The sequence below is a fragment of the Barbatula barbatula genome (assembly GCF_947034865.1).
Source record: "Barbatula barbatula genome assembly, chromosome: 14".
NCBI lineage: Eukaryota > Metazoa > Chordata > Actinopteri > Cypriniformes > Nemacheilidae > Barbatula > Barbatula barbatula.
Genome location: NC_136777.1, coordinates 3,098,275 through 3,117,929, shown reverse-complemented (window position 1 = coordinate 3,117,929; position 19,655 = coordinate 3,098,275). Strand labels below are relative to the sequence as shown.

The 19,655-nt window shown below is 37.6% G+C and overlaps 2 protein-coding genes across 2 annotated transcripts; one reads left to right on the top strand and one right to left on the bottom strand.

The window, feature by feature from the left end:
• Window positions 1–1,560: 1,560 nt before the first annotated feature.
• opn3 (opsin 3) lies at window positions 1,561–9,805 on the top strand. The gene is made up of 4 exons (XM_079473169.1): window positions 1,561–2,001; window positions 3,709–4,028; window positions 7,820–8,071; window positions 8,747–9,805. The coding sequence occupies exons 1-4, from the start codon at window positions 1,629–1,631 to the stop codon at window positions 9,011–9,013; spliced, it is 1,212 nt and encodes a 403-aa protein (XP_079329295.1). The 5' UTR covers window positions 1,561–1,628; the 3' UTR covers window positions 9,014–9,805.
• Window positions 9,806–9,818: 13 nt separating this feature from the next.
• On the bottom strand, window positions 9,819–19,031 carry kmo (kynurenine 3-monooxygenase). The gene is made up of 15 exons (XM_079473168.1): window positions 18,615–19,031; window positions 17,299–17,368; window positions 17,062–17,159; window positions 16,029–16,118; window positions 15,659–15,707; window positions 15,082–15,169; window positions 14,068–14,233; window positions 13,909–13,980; window positions 13,540–13,661; window positions 12,777–12,924; window positions 12,487–12,544; window positions 12,057–12,139; window positions 11,554–11,655; window positions 11,406–11,465; window positions 9,819–11,134 (listed from the first exon to the last, which is right to left on the bottom strand). The coding sequence occupies exons 1-15, from the start codon at window positions 18,690–18,692 to the stop codon at window positions 10,994–10,996; spliced, it is 1,425 nt and encodes a 474-aa protein (XP_079329294.1). The 5' UTR covers window positions 18,693–19,031; the 3' UTR covers window positions 9,819–10,993.
• Between the last annotated feature and the right edge of the window lie 624 nt (window positions 19,032–19,655).

The following is a 19,655-nucleotide window of genomic DNA, read 5'->3' as shown; positions in this document are numbered from 1 at the left end:
TTTGGCCCCGCCCCTCTCGTTTCTAGTATAGCTTTCCTCCTGTGTCTTATTACCCATACCTGCCCATCGTTATCTCCTTTGTTAGTTTCCCTATATATATACCCATTTGTTTATTGTCTTGTTGCTCGTTGGTTGTACATGTTTCCTGTTCTTGTAAATCTTGTACCTCGTGGAAACTGTTTGCTCTGTCCCTACGCTGTGTCCCAGCGGTAGCATCCTGTTCTGTTACCCTCTGTGAGTTTTCATTCTTGTTTTTTGCTGTCTTTGTTATCCCCTGGATTTTACCCCCTCGTGGGTTTTTGTTTTTCTGTTATTTCATTAAAATCCGTGTTACCCCTTATTGCTGCCTGCGCTTGGGTTCTTCTCTCTACCTGTTCCGTGACAGAACCAACGAGCCAAGACTGAACCCAGCAGCAGCATGGACACTGGCCGGTCTAGCTTGGCCCGCCGCCTCTGCAGCCTTCGCCAGGGAAGTGAGACTGTGGATGATTATGTGGAGAGGTTCCTGGACATCGCAGGACAGGGCGTCTTTGGGGAGGAGGAGCTGGCGGTGCTGTTTAACACCGGTCTCAGAGAGCCACTCTCTCGATCGGAGATGAGGGCGATGAGGCCGTTGGACTTCGACGCTGTGTGGGATGCCGCCACAGGTCGTTCGTGGTCCACGACCTCATCGAACTCCTTTGACTCATCTCCGCTGGTTGCGATACCAGAGAGTGGTCCTCTGCAGATCAGGAATGTGGGCATCGCCACACACCACTCCCCAACCTCTGCGGCCTCTCCACAACCGCCCAGTCTCACTGGCAAGCGAGGGAGACGGGAATCCTGGGGGTCCTCGTTTGAGACCTCCAATCCCGAGCCGCTCATCCCATTCTCTTCATTCCTGCAGCCGGCCTCCAGGCGGGGGGCTCGGCTGAAGAAGAGGCAACGGAGGGCGGCTCGGAGGGCGGCTCGAAGGGTGGTCCCGTCGAGCCCGGTGGTCCCGTCAATCCCGGTGGTCCCGTCAAGTCCGGTGGTCCCGGTGGTCCCGTCAAGTCCGGTGGTCCCGGTGGTCCCGTCAAGTCCGGTGGTCCCGGTGGTCCCGTCAAGTCCGGTGGTTTTACCCCCTCGTGGGTTTTTATTTTTCTGTTATTTCATTAAAATCCGTGTTACCCCTTATTGCTGCCTGCGCTTGGGTTCTTCTCTCTACCTGTTCCGTGACACCCTTACCCGCTGCCAGCACCTGGGTCCTCTGTCCGTGTCTCACCACCCGTGATCATGACACCCTTCCTGATCAAATAAAAACAAAATTGTCTAAAGCTGGATTCTTTTACAGCCCCAAAAAAATCAATAATCAATCTTACAATAATGAATTTAACTGTTTTAAGGTTTCTAGGCAATGCATTAAATACATCTCGTATCAGCATGAGTTTTTTTGCGCATTCCATACAGACCATCACAACTCGTGTCATGCTGATTAATACAAAAATACAGACTAACGTGTTCATACAGCACGTTTCATTGAAGACTTCACAGTTATTGCCATTAGTGTTCATAAGAGGCACAACATCAGTCATAACGCGCGCTGCTCTCCTGCGCTTCCATTGGCAACTTTCATTCCTTTCTCCAGACCCGGGTGCGCGGACCGCTGAATGGGGTCAGTGATCATCAGGAGCTTCTGTCATCATGTTTGTTCACTTCGAAAAGAAATGAATCCTGTTAATGAAACGTCGACTGTGGAGAAATGCGATTACATCTTCGCAGATGAAACTTATACACTCTTGACGTTTACCATCGGATCTATAGGTGTGCTGGGATTCTGTAATAATATAATCGTCATTATTCTTTACTTTAGATTCAAGAGACTCCGAACACCAACTAATCTACTGATAGTGAATATAAGTGTGAGTGATCTGCTCGTGTCCGTCACCGGTATTAACTTCACGTTCGTCTCGTGCGTAAAGAGAGGATGGATCTTTAATTCAGCCACATGTGTTTGGGATGGATTCAGCAACAACTTATTCGGTGAGTTTTGCATTTTGGTGACATGTATTTGTTTAGATCGACATGTGATTTTTCTTTTACGCAACTCAAACATTTCTGTTTCAACTTTGGCTATGATGTTTCTCAAAAAAATTGAAGTCAAAACAAAGACATTTGGACACAATAGATGTATATTGCATATAGTTTAATATTAATATATCTTTGTGTTGGAATATTTTGACTTTTAATGGTTGTGTGCTTTGGTGATGCTGGCAAATCTGAGAAATGGTTGAGATGAAACTCTCGAGGAGACTATTGCGGTCATGTAAGGAGGCAGAAGAAAGGCAAAAGTCAAATTTTCATCTCCCTTTTTTCTTTTCTTTATAGAAAATTAATAATGTAAGTAGCATCCCATCTGCACAAACTAATATGCACAGACCCTTGCATTTCAGCACATTAAATATGTTTCCATTAAATATGTTTTTATGGAATTATATCCTCTTTATTTTAACAATATCATCAGATTGACACAGGAATAAGAACATTTATGGCATATAATTAAGCCATCTTTTACAAACAAAGACAAAGTAAACAACCCAAAGCGTCTGTAAACAACTATGATATAATTACTGAAAAAGTCAATCCGGCACAGAGACTGATAAACTCGAGTAATGATGCTTTAATAGAGCAGGATATCAACAATGCCTTTCTGAGAGGGTATGGCTTGCACCATCAACACATTTATGAAGAAAAGATGGATTTTGCACACCTGCCATCCTAAGGTCACACCTGATAGCATTCATAAATCAACAGATCAAGATTATAAAGCCACTTCGAAGATGTGACGGGTTCTGTTCGAAGTGTTGCATGCAGAGGCATTTGTGTCTCTGACCTCGATTTTCATTGTCCTATGAGATTTTGAGTCATTTAAATAATAACTGCAATTCTGATGAGAATCTCATCGTCCAATCTTCCACGTCTAAATCTGGGTAGAGATACAGTTTTATTTAAACAATACAACTCTGTTGTCTTAACACATCTGTTTGATAGCGTGGCATTAACACATCAGAGATTCCGCAATATACTAAAACCGGTTTACGTATCATGGTTAGATTCAATGAAGTGTAAAAAAAGGTTTGTGTGAATGTGAAGTGACAGCAGAAAGAAACATGTTAGTGTTATCTTCCCACTGGTCTTGTCTGCATCTGTCACAGTGGACTGTGGGCTTCTGGGTAATTGGGTGAAGATGTCTGTGTGTCTCATCGGTAGAGTCACTGTGGACACTGCATTTAGAGGTACAGGTACTTCTAATAATGTGACAAGTACTGTCATCTTGTGATGAAATGTGACTTCTGTAATGCAAATAAAAAAATCATTTGAATATATTGTGAAGTATTTTAAATTTTATATTCATACTTTATCTTTAAAATCTACATATTTTTGATGTATTTGAAGAATTGTCTCACTTTTATTTCTCACAAGCAATTCTGTGAGAAACATCTGAGACTAAGTTGATGCTTATATAACTAAGAACTCCTGAGCAATGAGAGAGCATTACATGCATTTAAAAACCTGTATTCGACTTGACAGCAAACCCGCGCCGCAGCATCTTCAGCATCATCAGGATCATCATTAGAGTTTCTTAAAGGCACAGCAGCAAATAAGGCACATTTTTATTTATAGAGTCAAGGAGAAGGCAAATGGTTGTGAATAATATAAAGACATACGTTTTCTTCTCTATCTCCTAAGGTATCGTGTCCATCATGACTCTCTCTGGCCTGGCGTACGAGCGATATATCCGTGTGGTACATGCCAAGGTCGTTGACTTCCCCTGGGCCTGGAAGGCCATCACACACATCTGGCTGTACTCTTTAGCCTGGACCGGTGCTCCTCTGCTCGGGTGGAACCGCTACACGCTGGAGGTCCATCAGCTGGGCTGCTCTCTCGACTGGGCTTCCAAAGACCCCAATGATGCGTCCTTCATTCTCTTCTTTCTTCTTGGATGTTTCTTCGTCCCTGTGGGCGTCATGGCCTATTGCTATGGAAATGTCTTGTATACAGTGAGAATGGTAAGGATTCTCCTTTAAGCTTCATTTTATGGAGGTTTTGTGTTCAGTTATATCTGTTGCTAACCACTTCCGGTCCCAGTAAGCTGCTTACGTTCATATCATGGGTTAAATGTAAGATTTGTGTTAGATATGATTTAAATGTCAATAAGTGCTGTACAGACAATTGACTGCAAGTGAGAATATCCCAGATGTATGCCTTCATGACCGACTACATTTGCAAGTAGATGCCTTTACTAACATTTTTATGTGGGCCTTAGAGGGCAAAATAAAGCAAATTACAGATGATACGTGCCCTTTAAAACATCCAATTCATTTGATGCATCCCTAAATCTAAATTTTGCAAGTATCGCTCACAGGTAAATTAATCCCAGAATCCTCTCAACTCAGGTCAAGCAAGATGGCATAAAATTGTATTAAATAAAATATTTACAAAACTGAGTGATTTTCATTCTAGCTACATTTTAATATGAATCTGTTAACGATTTGTGTGTATAAATGTGAAAATGTCAAATGTCTATAGCACATTTGACCTAAAGGTGCTATGAGTATTTTGCTGTGCTATGAGGCGCTGTGAGGATCTACTGACAGAAATGCAATATATTATACATAACTATGTCTTCAGAGGTGTTTAAATACCTTACATAAAGAAGCATTATGTTTTTATTATCTTAGAATGAGCTATTTCTATATACATACACTGTGGGTCTCCTTACATGGAATTCAAGCTCTGTAAATACATTATCTCCTTCGGCAAAGAAATGAAAACTTGATATTAGTCCTGTGTCAGCCACCGTAGTGCTTTGAAAGGGGGCTGAGCAATCCGTTAAATTTCATACACTGGACCTTTAAGCAGTGCATGTGTGTGATGTACACATTTGGAATCATTGTCAAAGTTACAAATGACAATTAATTAGATTCCAACAGAGTAAAATGCTGTCTTAAAGTTGTTCCCTAAACAGGCACTAGACAGCAAGTACGTGATCCTGCATGCTACATTTTTTATGATTTGTTTTTTTTAAATATACTACATAGTTGGACAGTGAAACCATGCACGCAGCCTGGTCGAGGGGCATTTTGTGGCTCTTTAATAGCATCATTTCATTTTTAAAAGCTTTTCTTGTGGCTGGTTGTTTGTTCTTTTCTGATTATCATTTTTTCACTTGCCATCTTTGACCCTAATCATCCTCTCTTGTTCTTTTACAAACATGCGAGCAAGCTGCTGTGATTTACAGCGCAGGGGGCAGACGGTCTGCCGTACGGGGGTTTTAACTCAAAGCCTATTGTCTGAAGATGCCTTCTGTAAATAAGGGGAGATGGTGATCATTTTCCAGACTGATGAAATACGTTATACGCCAGTGATTATTGCAAGGTTAAACAACCAGTGTAATAGGCCTAGCGCTCAAGAGTTAAAAGACTTTAAGGTGCACTTTTCCATATTTTGAAAAAAATTTATAGTGGAAGGAATACATTTGCATCCATCCATTTGGCAGATGCTTTTATGCAAAGTGAATTGCAATGCATTTACACATCCACCGAAGTGCCTTAAAATGTATGGTTTTGTTTAATGTGCTGACATATTGGATGACTCCTCCCCCTTTTAAAATACATAATAGCATTTCGTTTACCTCACAGTCTGGAATCTGAAAAGAAGCTAGTGGCAGAATGATGTCATAAAAAATATTTGATTGGTACAATTTAAAATATTTTGTTTCACAAGAAAGGCAGAAATAATAGCGAAGCACATTATTATTTTATAAAAAAAAAATGACACGGCTCAAATTTGGGTATAAAAATGTTCATAAATACTATTATATATTTCTATTTCCGTTTATTGTTGCCTAATCAATTCTAAAATATTTTTAAAATAAACTTCAATTTTGATGCCATGGGGACTTTAGGGTTCCCTGGGAATCAAACCACAACCATTGCACTGCTAACACCCTGCTAACACAAGAAGATATTTCAAATCCTGTTTTGTTTAGTGCTTTTCACAATTTCGCATTTTATCGCAAAACAGCTTTGCATGCATATAGAAATATGTAGTTTTGAAAAAGCTTATATTAGATGCACTAGATTCGATTATATTAGAAACAATTTTCTAATTATTTACTTTGAAAAGGTTTGTAATGGGAATGGTCTATTTGTAGTGCTAATAAGTGTTATGTACATCAGATTGTTAAAATAGAAGGACAAGTGAATAACACTTCAACACCAAATGTTTTAAATGAATGTTCACTGATCAAATGAAGTTATTTGGCTGTTTTTTTAAACATAAAGCAGGTCTTCCTTTTATTGTGTATGGCAGCCATGTCATTATACAGATCCAGTTGTGTCCATCCCATTGACAATAATACGGATGAAGAAGAGCCAGCAAAAGTTTTACAAAAATGCGCCAAGTACGTCTTTTCAAGCATGTGAACTTCTTTGCAAGTCATTAGTACTCGGTGTTAAATCCCTACAGCTCAGTGTCAAGCTAGTGGGACGGCTTGTTCTCTTGCAAGTACACACTGAAGACTCACACACACAATGTTAGTTTTCTTACTTTTAGACGAACGTTGGAGCACAGCAGGGCCTTTTTAATAATCCATACACATCCATTCTGTGTTTGCAAATATATAATTTACAGAGAGATCTGAACATTTTCATAGTGCAGCTTTACTCTTATAAGCAAGATGAAATCTGTATTCTTCTCAAATATTATCTATGGATCACTTAATGATTATGCAGCAAACACTTGAGTTAATTAATAAATAAATTATAGAAGGAATATTTACCCCATCCCCAGATAATTCCATCATTTCACATTGTTAAAAATCTGTAGATGACTCTTTCCTCTGTGGAACACAAACAAAGATATTTTGAGAAATGTATCAGTGGTCCTGTATCTATTCAATAGAAGTCAATGCGGGTCAACATTTTTGGATACTACTGTTCTTCAAAATATCTTCTCATACAGGTTTGGAATGACTAAACTATCCATTTAAATGGATGCACTGCAATGACATGCATGAGAAGAGTGAACTTCTACATTCATTACATAACATTTAGAAGGTCATCTTCCATATTAAACGAACTTTACCAAAATCCTTTCAAGGCAAAACTCACTCACGACTGCATCCCCTTGTGGTGACCCAGTTGTGATTTCAGTCTGTAATGTTTAGGGCTCAGAGAGATGCTCAGGAAGACTCAGTACCTTCTCATGTCGTCCTTGAACCTCTGCTGTGTGATGATAATGAGTGAATCCATTACGGAGACAATATTGAGTTTCATTAAAGACATACCATAATCGTTTCCCATGGCATGGCCACTACATAAAAAGCATTATTTTAACTGGAATGTGACCGATAGGTGTGGATGGAAATATATGACTTTGAACATGTGCAGTACTTATTAAAAGTACTTTGTGGTTTCACGTGCATATTTCACGCAGTCCCATAATGCACTGGATGAGCGCAGTGGAACTGATTGATAGTCAAATGTACTATAGGCTTCACACAAGGAGCCTTATATATGTTTCCTATATATGCTGTCTATGTGAAGACATCCAAATTGTTTATGAATGAAATGAGCTGCTTAATATATAATATTAATCATTTATTCATCATCATGTCATTTAAAACCTGTTTATGACTCTTTTTAAGAAATATCTTCTTTTGTGTTCTGCAGAAGAAAGAAAGTCATAGAGGTTTGAAATGATATGAGGATGAGAAAATAAGGAATGAATTCTTGTTTTTTGGTGGTCCGTATAGACATGATGAATTTTAGAGAACGTCTTCTGTTCTTCTCTACAGCTGCGCTCTGTTCAGGACCTGCAGACCGTTCAGACGATTAAAATTCTGCGGTATGAGAAAAAGGTGGCTGTGATGTTTCTTATGATGATCTTGTGTTTTCTGGTGTGCTGGACGCCCTACGCTGTGGTCTCAATGCTGGAGGCGTTCGGCAGGAAGAGTATCGTCTCTCCCACCGTTGCCATCATTCCATCGTTCTTCGCCAAATCCAGCACCGCTTACAGTCCCCTCATCTGCGCTTTCATGAGCCGAAAGGTCAGCAGAGGGTCTCTTCCTCCTAAGATATGAAGGATAAACTTTTTGATTAAAATTCAATATACATGTTTTGATGGTATATTTTTTGTTTTACCTTCATTTATGAATGTGGAAATGCTCAGACATGTTCTGCTACACTTTTCTGTAGACATCTGAAGGTTGTCAAATAATGATGAAGTAATACAACTGTAATAGATTTTTAATTTTATTGCTAGTTTATCATTTTAGACTAAATTATAATTTTGAAAGTAGAATTTATATTTTACTTATATAATATATATAGTATATTTATTTTTAGATTTCATTCAAATTTTTGTTTACCAATTCTTTTTGTGGTTTTGTTTTTTACAGGTTTAATTCATTTTTATTTCAGTTATAGTTTTTACATTTTTCCAGTTAATAATTGTATTTAATTTAAACGTGTTTCTGTTTATTGCTCGTTTTTGTTTTTACTCTAAAAAAGTTAACTTCTAAAAGAAGAATAAAGCTTTATTGCACTTAAAGTGGTTCTTTGCTTGTGATCCTAGGGAAACCACTTTTAGTGCAATAAAGCTGTATTTTTCTTTTAGAGTTAGGTTCTTTGAATAATATTTAGGTCTATGTTTTATTTTATTTAACATGTTTTAATAGTTTAAATTGACCATAATGTATTTTCTTTCTCACCTTCTGGGTCAGTTTCGTAGATGCATGTTGCAGCTATTGTGTTCTCGCCTGACAACCCTGCAGAAAAGCATTAAGGACCGTCCTCTGGCCCGCATGGAACATCCTGTACGCCCCATTGTGATGTCACAGAGCCGAGCTGACCGCCCCAAAAAGAGGGTGACCTTCAGCTCTTCTTCCATCGTCTTTATCATCACCAGCAACGAGGCTTACCCTTTGGGCATCACCTCTGAATATCACGACGTACAGGAAATCAACGTGATTCAAGTCAGACCGCTTTGACACTTACTCTCAATCTCTATGTGACATTCAGGAACAGTGCTGAAGTTTGCGAAATCACACTTGTGCAATATGATTTTAATATGCAGGAGATTTTGTTTTGTGTTTTTATACACATTGAGAAGATTTATTTATCGTTGCGGCAATGATGCAACTTACGTTTTCAGTGGGTCCCCCGTGGAAATTACTTTGAGTTCTTTATAAGCAACTGTGTAACTTTTCTGTCTTTTTTATCAACCTTCATCCATAGGTTGGTGAGAAAATCCACTGCATAGATTGCACAAAACGTGCAGAGAATACATTAGTCGGTGAACTGAGATAGATAGGAACAGGGTGTTAGTACAAGGACTCTTGTAGAGGACAATGAACTTCACCTGTCTGCCAGCTCCAGAGCGCCCCCTGCAGAAAAAATCACTTGTGTCCCATATGAAAATATTTGATGCATAACTTATTCCACACGGTTTTTGCTACATGTCCGTGCATATGTGAGAGGAAGGACCTGAGCCCTATCTAGGGACAAGAATATCATAAATGGGGCTCTTTGTAATTGGACCAAAAATGAATCCAAACACATAGCATTGCAAAACCCTGGCATGCACCCTTAAATATTATTGAATAAAAAACTTTGGAATGATGTCATCTGGTAGACCATTTGCTACAGTATGTAATTCAAGGATTATGCTTTGTTGAGGATTTGAAGGTTAAATGAGAACAAGGATTTTATATTATAATGAAAGAGCATCATAAAGACTTATCCCTTGTGTCCTCAAAGAGAAATAAAACAGACATGACTCGATGTTTGTATTTTACATAATTTATTCAGCAGAATAACTTTGTATAGATCTCAAATTCGTAGACGATACAATAATCACATTTTTAATTCAAAACGAAGATATTATATCAAATGTGCTCTCTCTAAAATCACAGAATTCCCACACAGATGTGACACGTAAATGCAAATTTGACACCTTCGAATTATACACCCCCTCTTTTTTATCTCACAACAGCTTGCTGTCATTCAAATTGGTGACCCATTTAAAACAACATTTCAGCTCATGAAAGATGAATATAATACAAGCTCACTACAAGATTGATCCCCAGCATTTGTGACTGTTTAGATCAGGGTTTCCCAAACCATTTTCTTCCAAAACCCACCTAGACCCACCACAATATTTAGCATAATTTTCAGTTTCTTTCTCATGATGTCAATGAAATGTGCAATACCAAAATACCACATGGTAAGATGTCAAAATCATTCTCATTTCTAGTCGGACTGAACTGTTTTTGTGTGGGTGTGTTCAGAGCAACTTTACGTGACCGACAAGGAGTCCTAACCCTCAGTTTGAAAACCCCTGATAAAGATGAACATAAAACCTGTTGCTCAGTATTGCAACATGCGGTCACAGTAAGGCACTTACTGATAGTGGCCTGGTATATACAATAAAATACCCATAAACCTTCATATACATGCTGACATGAGACTAGTGTGATGTGACCTTGCCATAGTTACAACCGGTCTTTCGACCCCATAACGTTTGCACTGGGATACAGGGATTGTTTACATGGAGCAAACACGCAATGCAACACATAACCATTCATTCCAGTTCATCCACCTAGAAATGTATAATCACTTCAGAAAGAAGTATTTATTAGATGAGTGGAAGTCTTTATTTTAACTGAATCATATATCATGTGCTTAAAAGGGATAGTTAATGATAAAAATGATTGCATCATGACTCTAACAAAAAAAAAAAATTTGCTGTTGTTGTTTTTTATTATTTGCTGGTAACCAACATTGTCACTCACAAATGCTGTTGATTAAGTCTAATTCGTATCCATCCTGAAACATTTTTTGGAGACTTAAAATCTTTTACTGTTTGTGTCCTGTATGAAACATGAAAGTAAATCTTCACTCTTTCACATTGACAAGGCAACAACAAGGCTACCAAACAACAACAGGGTTTTCTATAGATTGAAATTATTTTAGAATCTCTTTAAAGCAAGTACACGGGTCCACAGGTTCTCTGCAGTGATGCTGGGGAGTTTGTGAGAGTATCTGATCAAGAGAAAGGTCCCGCCGGCAGTGGACGCGACCGCACACAGCCACAAACCGCGAGTGATCACCTGTAAACAAACAGTACATTTACTGTCCTGCGATTCCTCAAAACATCTAGGATTCCCATTGTATTATTTGGTTTTATTTACCTTCGTTTGTAAAACAACATTATTCAAATAAATGCCCTAAATCAAACCGTGGCCGTTTCATTTTATGCATGCAGTAAATATTGGAAACGGGATATCACACACTCCATATGTTATCCTAATACTCTTTCGTTCTGCTTTTTCTGTTATATATATACGGTATACATAACAACTGTCTTTGTCTTGTGTTCACCTTATCCTGCCAGTGCCAGCGCTTCACAGCTTCATGGTACTGTGTCCTGGTGAACGTGACCTAGAACAAAACAAATCTGATGTGTTTCTTTCACTCGAGACTTAATCGACCTTAAACAAGAAATAAAATAAAATAAAAACACTCTTACCATAGTGTAAAGTGGGATGATTGTTCTGGGCATGATAAAGTGAAGGACATTGTCCAGGTGCTTTCGGAATAAGAAATATTTGGAGTTTACGTGCGCCCTCATCTAAGACAAAAGCACAAAGTGTGAAGCTGATTATTATAGTTTTTCTCAGTCGCTTTGGCGACTCAAAAATTGTAAGTGCATTTCTCAAAACAATTCTTACAAACAGCACAACAACATGGAATGCCCACAATAGCCTGTCAATTGTTCAAAATGATTAGTTCATCTCTCAAAATTACATTTTTATAACATTGAACATGTTGCGTGCGTGTGTGCATTCATGTCTCTATTAATATCCTATTAATTTAATCCTAGTGTCACTGTTGCTTTATATAAAGAATTTGTGTGGCAACATTTAGCGTAATTGTCACAGTAAAATATTCTATATTACAGCTATAGGAAGTCATGTGACTATAATGAGATAATACCTGGTGTTCAGATAGAGATTCAAGTTCATAGACTACCTCAACATAGTTGTACATGGCCAGGTCAGCGATAGCATGATCGTCAGGCACACGGACTCTGGTGTATTCCTGAAGCACAGCAGCTGTGGGTATATGAATGAAAACATGACACTGCACCTCCATAATGTGTTTCCAGTTTTCTTTTGTCCATTATGTGAACCGTTTCATGTGTAACGTGGGACCAAATGTGACCAACACCTGTGAAATCCAGTCTATATTCTCAATCTAAGTTTGTGGTAATGAGCATCAAAGTTTGATTTCATCCATTCATTTGAAACCATGATTTCCATTTTTCTAAACAACAAGCTTCTAGGTGTGAAACATGGATTTGCACGAATTCATAACATTTGCTTAATAATGAAATGAACTTAAGATGAATTCATTTCAGCATACAGAGCACATTTTCAGTCTTCGCCGTTTTTAGTCGTACCAAAGTTTTCGTTCAACTGGTCCATAATCTCATCAAAAACTAGACAATCCTCAAAGCCCTGTGAAACAAACATAAACAGTAGTCTATTTCCTCAAATTATTCTTTGAAGAGAACCTTAAAAGAATAGTTCACTTTAAACATTTCCCCCATTGACTTTCCATAGTAGGAATAAAATTACTATGAAAAGTGAATGGGGCAAACTTTGAAGTGAACTACTCCTTTAAGTGCAGTTTTCAAATGAAGAACACACGTATTTTATATATATGGACATGAAAAACATATTATCTTACTGCGTTCATGCCTTGGCCATAGAAAGGAACCACAGCGTGAGCGGCATCTCCCATCAGCACGCATTTATCGAACAGATGATACGGGGAACATTTCACTGAGACCATGGCCTGAGCCGGCAGTCTGAAGAAATCCCTTTTCAGAGCATCACTAACACACACAAACACATTCAATGTACTGCAAAACTTACATAACTCATGCAAAATGCATATTCAATATACTGAATCTTAGGTACTGCATATTGAATCTCTGCGACACTTCATTTATGAATGATTTTAAATATATATTACACATTCATTTCAACGAGACCGTTTTAATATTAATGAATCATTTATACAGACATGCATAAGTATGTCAGTATGAATAGCAAATGTAATATCTTTTTTAATGAATAGATTGAAACCTAAAAGGGCATCATATCGTTGATAATTCTGTCATGTAGCAATATCAAATGTTTAATTAACAATGACTGTACGATACTTTCTGTAAGCTTATGCAAATCTTTGGTGGAAAATGAGAACATGCTGATCTTCAGTTGAAGCATATTTAGCAGAACATTTCTTTTAGTTCCTTGAGGTTTGAAATCACTTGCTGTCTTCAAAACTCAGTACATAATCATTACCTGCAGCATGCATATTCAAACCCCCTCCCGCCGGACCGCGTGTCCGCAAGACTGCAATTTCACACCTCAGTAATAAGCCGAACTACTTCAAAGCCGAAAAACTGATAAGAGAGCAAGAAAGGGAGAGACAGAACTGTACTCACACGCCTATAAGAGGCACTGAGTCAGGGAAGTATGTCTGGAAGAACCGAATGACCTCATCGCCGGTGTGGATCCTCTCGAAGTCTTCGAAGGGCATGAAGAGGGTGCACGTGAACGTCTTGTCCTAAACATGACCGATCAAAGCAAACCAATTATCCAACTGACCACAGCCAAAACAAACGATGATGAATATTCTGTCTAACTGCTTCTGGAGGTCAGTGGTAAACTATTCATAAGCCATCTTCACACTGGAATTCAAAAGGCCCTGAACTGGAGGTTGAGCTAGTCGAAAGAATGTACGAAGGTTTTGTTTCAACCCAGAAAACATATGGTACAGCTCATGCTGCGGGAAGTTATGCTGTAAACCTTACCAAATTGGGCAGGGCGATCATCATGAAAGTGTTTCTGGGCCAAATGTGCAAATAATTGGGCTTCATCGTAAACTGACAGGAGAGAGAGAGAAATCAGTGAGTCATTCAATATGCAGATATGCAAGGAAAAGTTCCTGATAACATAATAGGGACTCTTACGTCTCCATCTTTAGGGGGCATGGTGAGCTCTATGTACCCATGAGGAATATACGTCTGGCTGTAATTGAAGCGGCTTTGCCGTAGGAACTGCTTTCTGACAGCAGAGAAAGCCCCGTCACAACCTACGATCAGATCTGCCTGGGTTTCCTTTTTCTGGTCGTCGGGTCTATTCCCAACAAAAGAAAAAATGATCTACATCTGGTTAGCTAGATTTCAAATGAAATTCAGCAAAATGATTTTGACTCATTTAAATATTGCAGTTGATTTTTATGTTAAAGGGATAGTTCACCCAAAAATACTAATCCTGTTCATTTTTCCCCCTCATGTTGTGTAAAACCTTTATATCGCTGTTGTCCGACTGAAACCTTGTATCTCCATGATTTGTAATTTCAATTATCACTCGCCCTTTATGATTGTCACTGGGTGTTGCAAATATCTAGCCCATAATAAGTATTTAAAAGTGCTTGTCAATGTTGACAAAACAGTATTTAATCGTTTAAAAAGTACAATTAAAGTACCATATTCTTCATTTACCTAAAAAAGGTTTTGGAAGAACAGCGACGATATGACTGTGGAACACAAAGAAGATGTTTTGAGGAATGCCTCAGTGGTTTTGTGTTCCTATAGAAGTCAATGGGGGACAATATTGTTTTATAATGGGAACAATATTGTAAACCACTAATGGTAAACAATGTTCTTTAAAAGATCTTCTTTTGTATTCTGCAAAGGAAAGAAAGTCGTACAGGAATGATGAGTAACGAAACTAGTGGTTTGAGTAAATGATGTAAGAATTGTCCTTTTTGGATGAACTATTCCTTTAAAAACAAAACAAAAAAGGGGAAGCTCTGACACAATTTCATGCATGAGATTTCCTTTTTAACATGTGCTTAACAAAGAGTGAGATGAAACAGAAAATAAAGCTTTCAGAAGGGAGAAGTTAATATTTCTTATAAAAATATGGTATTACCGTGGCGCATGTTAAATAGAGAGAGAGAAGCAAATGTCACTGTTTACCCAAAAAAGGTCACCGTTCCCTCTTCTGGACTCCAGTTGTGCAGCTTGTGACTGAAGTTCAGTGTAGTGTTTGGATACGCCTCTGCCGCTGTGACAAATCAATTCATTTCAGCATATTTTTTCATGCAACACAATGCATAACATTTACACTAACACTGGGTCTTCACGATACTACAACCTGCTTGTTCTTAATGGGTTTGTCCTGTTGAGACGATCAATTGCCATAAAATATAGAAGTATAAAAGTCCCAAATTTGTATTAAATTATTATTATTGCAAATTCTCTATTTACTTTGTTGATAATGCATTTAAATGTATAACTTGCAATAATGCCTTGTTTTTTGTACTCTATAATTTAACATGGTATTCAATGCTTATATGTACGTGTCTATATATATATATATATATATATATATATATATAATGAACTTGACTTAACTAAAACATGCAAAAACATTTTGCATTATGGTTATGACATTGACAACATCTCGACAGCTTTCATTAGATTGTGTGTCACATTCGCTGTATAATCAGTTCTTCATTGCATTTCACATGAAATTGGTTAAATGAACATGTACCTGTCAGCAGCTCCTTGTTCAGATTTGCTCTGTCTACAGATAGAATGTACTACAAAAAGAAAGAGGAATATGATGAGTTCAATATATAATGGAGGGATTATGAAGGAAATCGTGGTTTGATGATATTCAGTCCAGTTTATAATCAAAAGCGTACAACAGCACAAAGACACAAATGGCCACATTACTAATGTTTAAGAAAGAGAGAAGTGAAAATGTTCTGAACTAGTGGGTAAATAAACACATAACTGTGTGAGGAATTTATTGCAGGTTTCAAGTGTTCTGTCAATCATTTTTAACTGCTGAGAAAAACGTGTACAGGGTGACATTTTAAATTATAGTCATATCTGTGCAAAGAAATTGTTAAAGTCACCTGTCCTTTTCTGCCGTAGGGTATAGGTGTACGCTTTCCATTCACATTGTGGATCATACGTGCATGCATAGGAATGCCTTTGGAGACTATCTAGAAGAAAAAACAGACTGCTTATGATATTTCATAAAATCAAGCAAATGCTTGGTGGACGAAAAACAGAATATAAAACTTATCCCAAGGTGAAGGTTTAAAACGTCTTAAAACTTCCACCTAGAGCAGTAATGTCATGATCAGACATTTGTTGGGCTTTTCAAACACAAAGTGACTAAACCACAGCAGAGGATGTCCCTGCAAAGACTTGCAAACAGAAAACAGAGCTTCTTTTTTGCGACTTTCCAAAAGTCTATGGGGAAAAAGCATTGGCTTTCATTCTAGGGAACCGCTAACTTCCAGGTTGGCATACAAAAACACGTCATATTCTCCACTGTTTCTGCAAGAAAATTTATTTTGATTATTAATATTAATAAATGTATCAAATGATAAGATGATTTATATCCGTTTTATGGTTTTGTTGCTGTGACTGTAATACACCGTGTGTCCAAAAACACATATATTATTGTTTTAATAAAACCAACACTAATGTCAGAGGAAAATAAAACGTTTATAATAACGTTGAAGCATTGAAGCGCAATCCTATAGTTAACCACCCTTAAGATCTGATGGATGTTGTTCCAGGGCCAACAAAGACACATTTTGTCCATCTTGGGTAAATCATTTCAATTTCAGTCTGACATCAGTTCAGTCCATCCCTCTTATGTCTTTAATGCTTCACATCGACTGACACACGCTGTCCCAGCTGTAAAATAACCAAATCCTGGAGACATTGTGAGCTCACTCTAGGCCAACAAAATACAAATGAAACCCAAATGAAATACTTCCTAAATCATAGTATAAGATGGTCACACTTCCTTTGTGAAACATTACAGCAAAGAAATTTCATTTTTGTGAAGCTACTAATGATTATCTATTAATACCCATCCTATAGGAGTGAGACAAATGATCTTAAATCCAAATTGAATTGGACTGAACCTACCTTATCTTCCATTCCCACATGCTTCAAGGCCTGGCGTCCCCTGTGGGACAGAGCCAAGTTTATGCTTCGACCCCTCACGACTTTGGCCTGTCGAATATCTAAAGAGATTCAAGTTAAAGAGAGAGCACAAATCTTAACCTTATACCTATACAATGTATAAATGTTGTTTCTATAATTATGTAAAATAAGTCCAAGGGTGCCTGAAATTTTGGCTTTAGAATCATTGTGTGTTTATACCTTCTCGAGATTCATAAAGCTCAACGTCAAATCCTCGTTTTGCGAAAAAGCAAGCGTTCAGTGATCCAACCTACATTGAGAGGATTATAAAAATGAGCATATTACAAAAAGCACTGTGACTCACTCAAAAGCCATGTATATGGTGGCATATGTGTATCTTGGCAATTTATGCAATGACTCTGGCGATAATTTTCAATTTTTCGCCTCACTACTAGAAAAATGAATATGCTATAAAAAAAGCTTTTTAAAGGATGACGTAAAACATTTCAGGTGATTTATTGTTCCGTTTCACATGGAAAATATCACGTCAGATAAGTGGTTAATAAATACGTTTTCCTTATAGAACAATATGTGAATTTAACGCTTTCCACACGTCACCACCTGTTTCACATGTGATTCCATAGGATTCGCATGTAAACGTTTCAAACACATTTGACACGTGACCACATTTCTGCACTCACAAAATTGATGTGGCTTTTCTGTAAAGGTTATCATTGTTGAAAGAGGCATAGGATGGGATCTAAATGCAGGATTTTATTGAAATAAACACAAAGGACAAGAAACTGAAACTTAAACCAACAAAGCTGCCACGATTCAATCAGATTGGACAATACAAAGTGGAAAAAGGTCCTAAACTCACAACAGTAAAACATGACGCATATAGACAAGGCTTAGCCTAAACCAGGACTATGCATTAGTTCAATTAGGCTATTTAAGCTGCTTTTATTAGAATGCTGTAGATAAAAAACAGTACAGATGAGCATCTTGAAACAAAACAATGGCAATGACATATTTTAACATATGTAAGGTCAAGTTATTTTCAGTTAAAGCTCAACATTCATTTTAGTCTGGGACTAGTTTTAAGCCTTGTGTGTAAAACGGGGCAAAGACACAAACAGAGAGGAACATGAAAACAACAAAGCACATGACAGAACTTTATACAAAGAGAAATTATATCCACATTCATTTTGAAATTATATTATGAATGAAAAATACACATTCTATTATATCATGAACTTTGATCAAGGTAAATAAACATGTGTGATGTTGTGGGACTTGTGCTCAGGGTTTCAAAATCAGTCTGTAAATCAGTAAACGCTCACTGTGTGTCTGTTATTTAATAAGAAATAAAAATGTTTCATAACAACACAATAAAACGTTTGAAGCAGTTTTGATTTTCATTCTTCGTATGATTTGTTTCACCGATTCTTATTCATCATGTGACCTTACTTTTATATGGATTTAATACAGATTAGACTGTCATTGAGAGCATTGTAAGATACGTAATCAAGTCATAAAGATAAAATGATTCTCACCAAACCGCCTCCCACCACTGCTATCACTTTCCTCTTGTCTTCCCTAGATTCATGTGTGTTTATCGGAATAGTCTCCATGTTTAATAAACACAACTTATTAAATGACAGCAGGGAACTTGCGCTGTAAGTGACTGCGGATGCTGTAAGTTACAAAACAGGGATTTACGGTTTGGTTATGAAGGAGGAGCGAAATCGACCAACCAGACAGACCAACCCGCCCGTCGTTCATCAGAACTTCAATCAAACATGTCTATAGCTGTCAAGAGTATTTTATTTGTGCGTATATATTAAACCAGTGACCAATGTAGTATATGTAAAAACCACTAGTTTCGTGAAACTAGTTATACTAAAGACCGTAGTATAAACATGAATGGAGGAAAGTGACGCTCTCTAGCGAAGGATGCCACGCCTTTCAGTAAAGAAAGCCAATCATCAATCGCTAAAGCCTGAAGATTCTCTGGGGGAGGGGCTTTGGGCGTGTCGTAAACATTACAAACTAAAAAAGTTTAGCGCAACTTAGAATGTGCAGTTGATATCGTGTTAATTGTGATTAAATCAGATATATGTCGTTAATTCTGTTTTGTTTATATAGCGCTTTAAGTTAAAAACACAGTACATGAATAGTTTAACTTGTCATATAAACACCTAGTAAATAATATCTAATGTCAGCAGTCTCCCGGTGGTTTATTTTGCATATTTACTCGTTACTTTTAATGTCGTTACTCTATCAAATACATTGGATTTAGTCTCGTATGAAAAAAAATAGCTTACAAATATGGCCCCTAGTGCGGAGACTTTCTTTAGGGGGACTTTGGTCTTCAGTCATCAAAGTCACAGTACATCCCCCTAGTGGCAAAATAACTTCATGGTTTTATATAAACTCATTTTGTACAAAAGCTCCCCAAACTCTCTTTTTATGTTCTGACTTTTCTGAAACAAGCATTTTATAACTTGCGAGATGTCAAACAGCAGCACGAATACACTTGAGCTGTCGTCAAAATGATTAACGTTAATGTTCTTCAATCTGCACTCAAACATGAC

Excerpts from the sequence above, each read along its gene's own strand:
- kmo (XM_079473168.1), bottom strand. The coding sequence starts at position 18,692 with ATGGAGACTATTCCGATAAACACACATGAATCTAGGGAAGACAAGAGG. Across the intron at positions 17,369-18,614 it reads CAGTGGTGGGAGGCGGTTTG|GTTGGATCACTGAACGCTTG; the intron begins GTGAGAATCATT and ends CTCTCAATGTAG. Across the intron at positions 12,545-12,776 it reads ATGGCCAAGGCATGAACGCA|GGCTTTGAGGATTGTCTAGT; the intron begins GTAAGATAATAT and ends TTTGTTTCACAG.
- opn3 (XM_079473169.1), top strand. The coding sequence starts at position 1,629 with ATGGGGTCAGTGATCATCAGGAGCTTCTGTCATCATGTTTGTTCACTT. Across the intron at positions 4,029-7,819 it reads TCTTGTATACAGTGAGAATG|CTGCGCTCTGTTCAGGACCT; the intron begins GTAAGGATTCTC and ends TCTTCTCTACAG. Across the intron at positions 8,072-8,746 it reads GCGCTTTCATGAGCCGAAAG|TTTCGTAGATGCATGTTGCA; the intron begins GTCAGCAGAGGG and ends CTTCTGGGTCAG.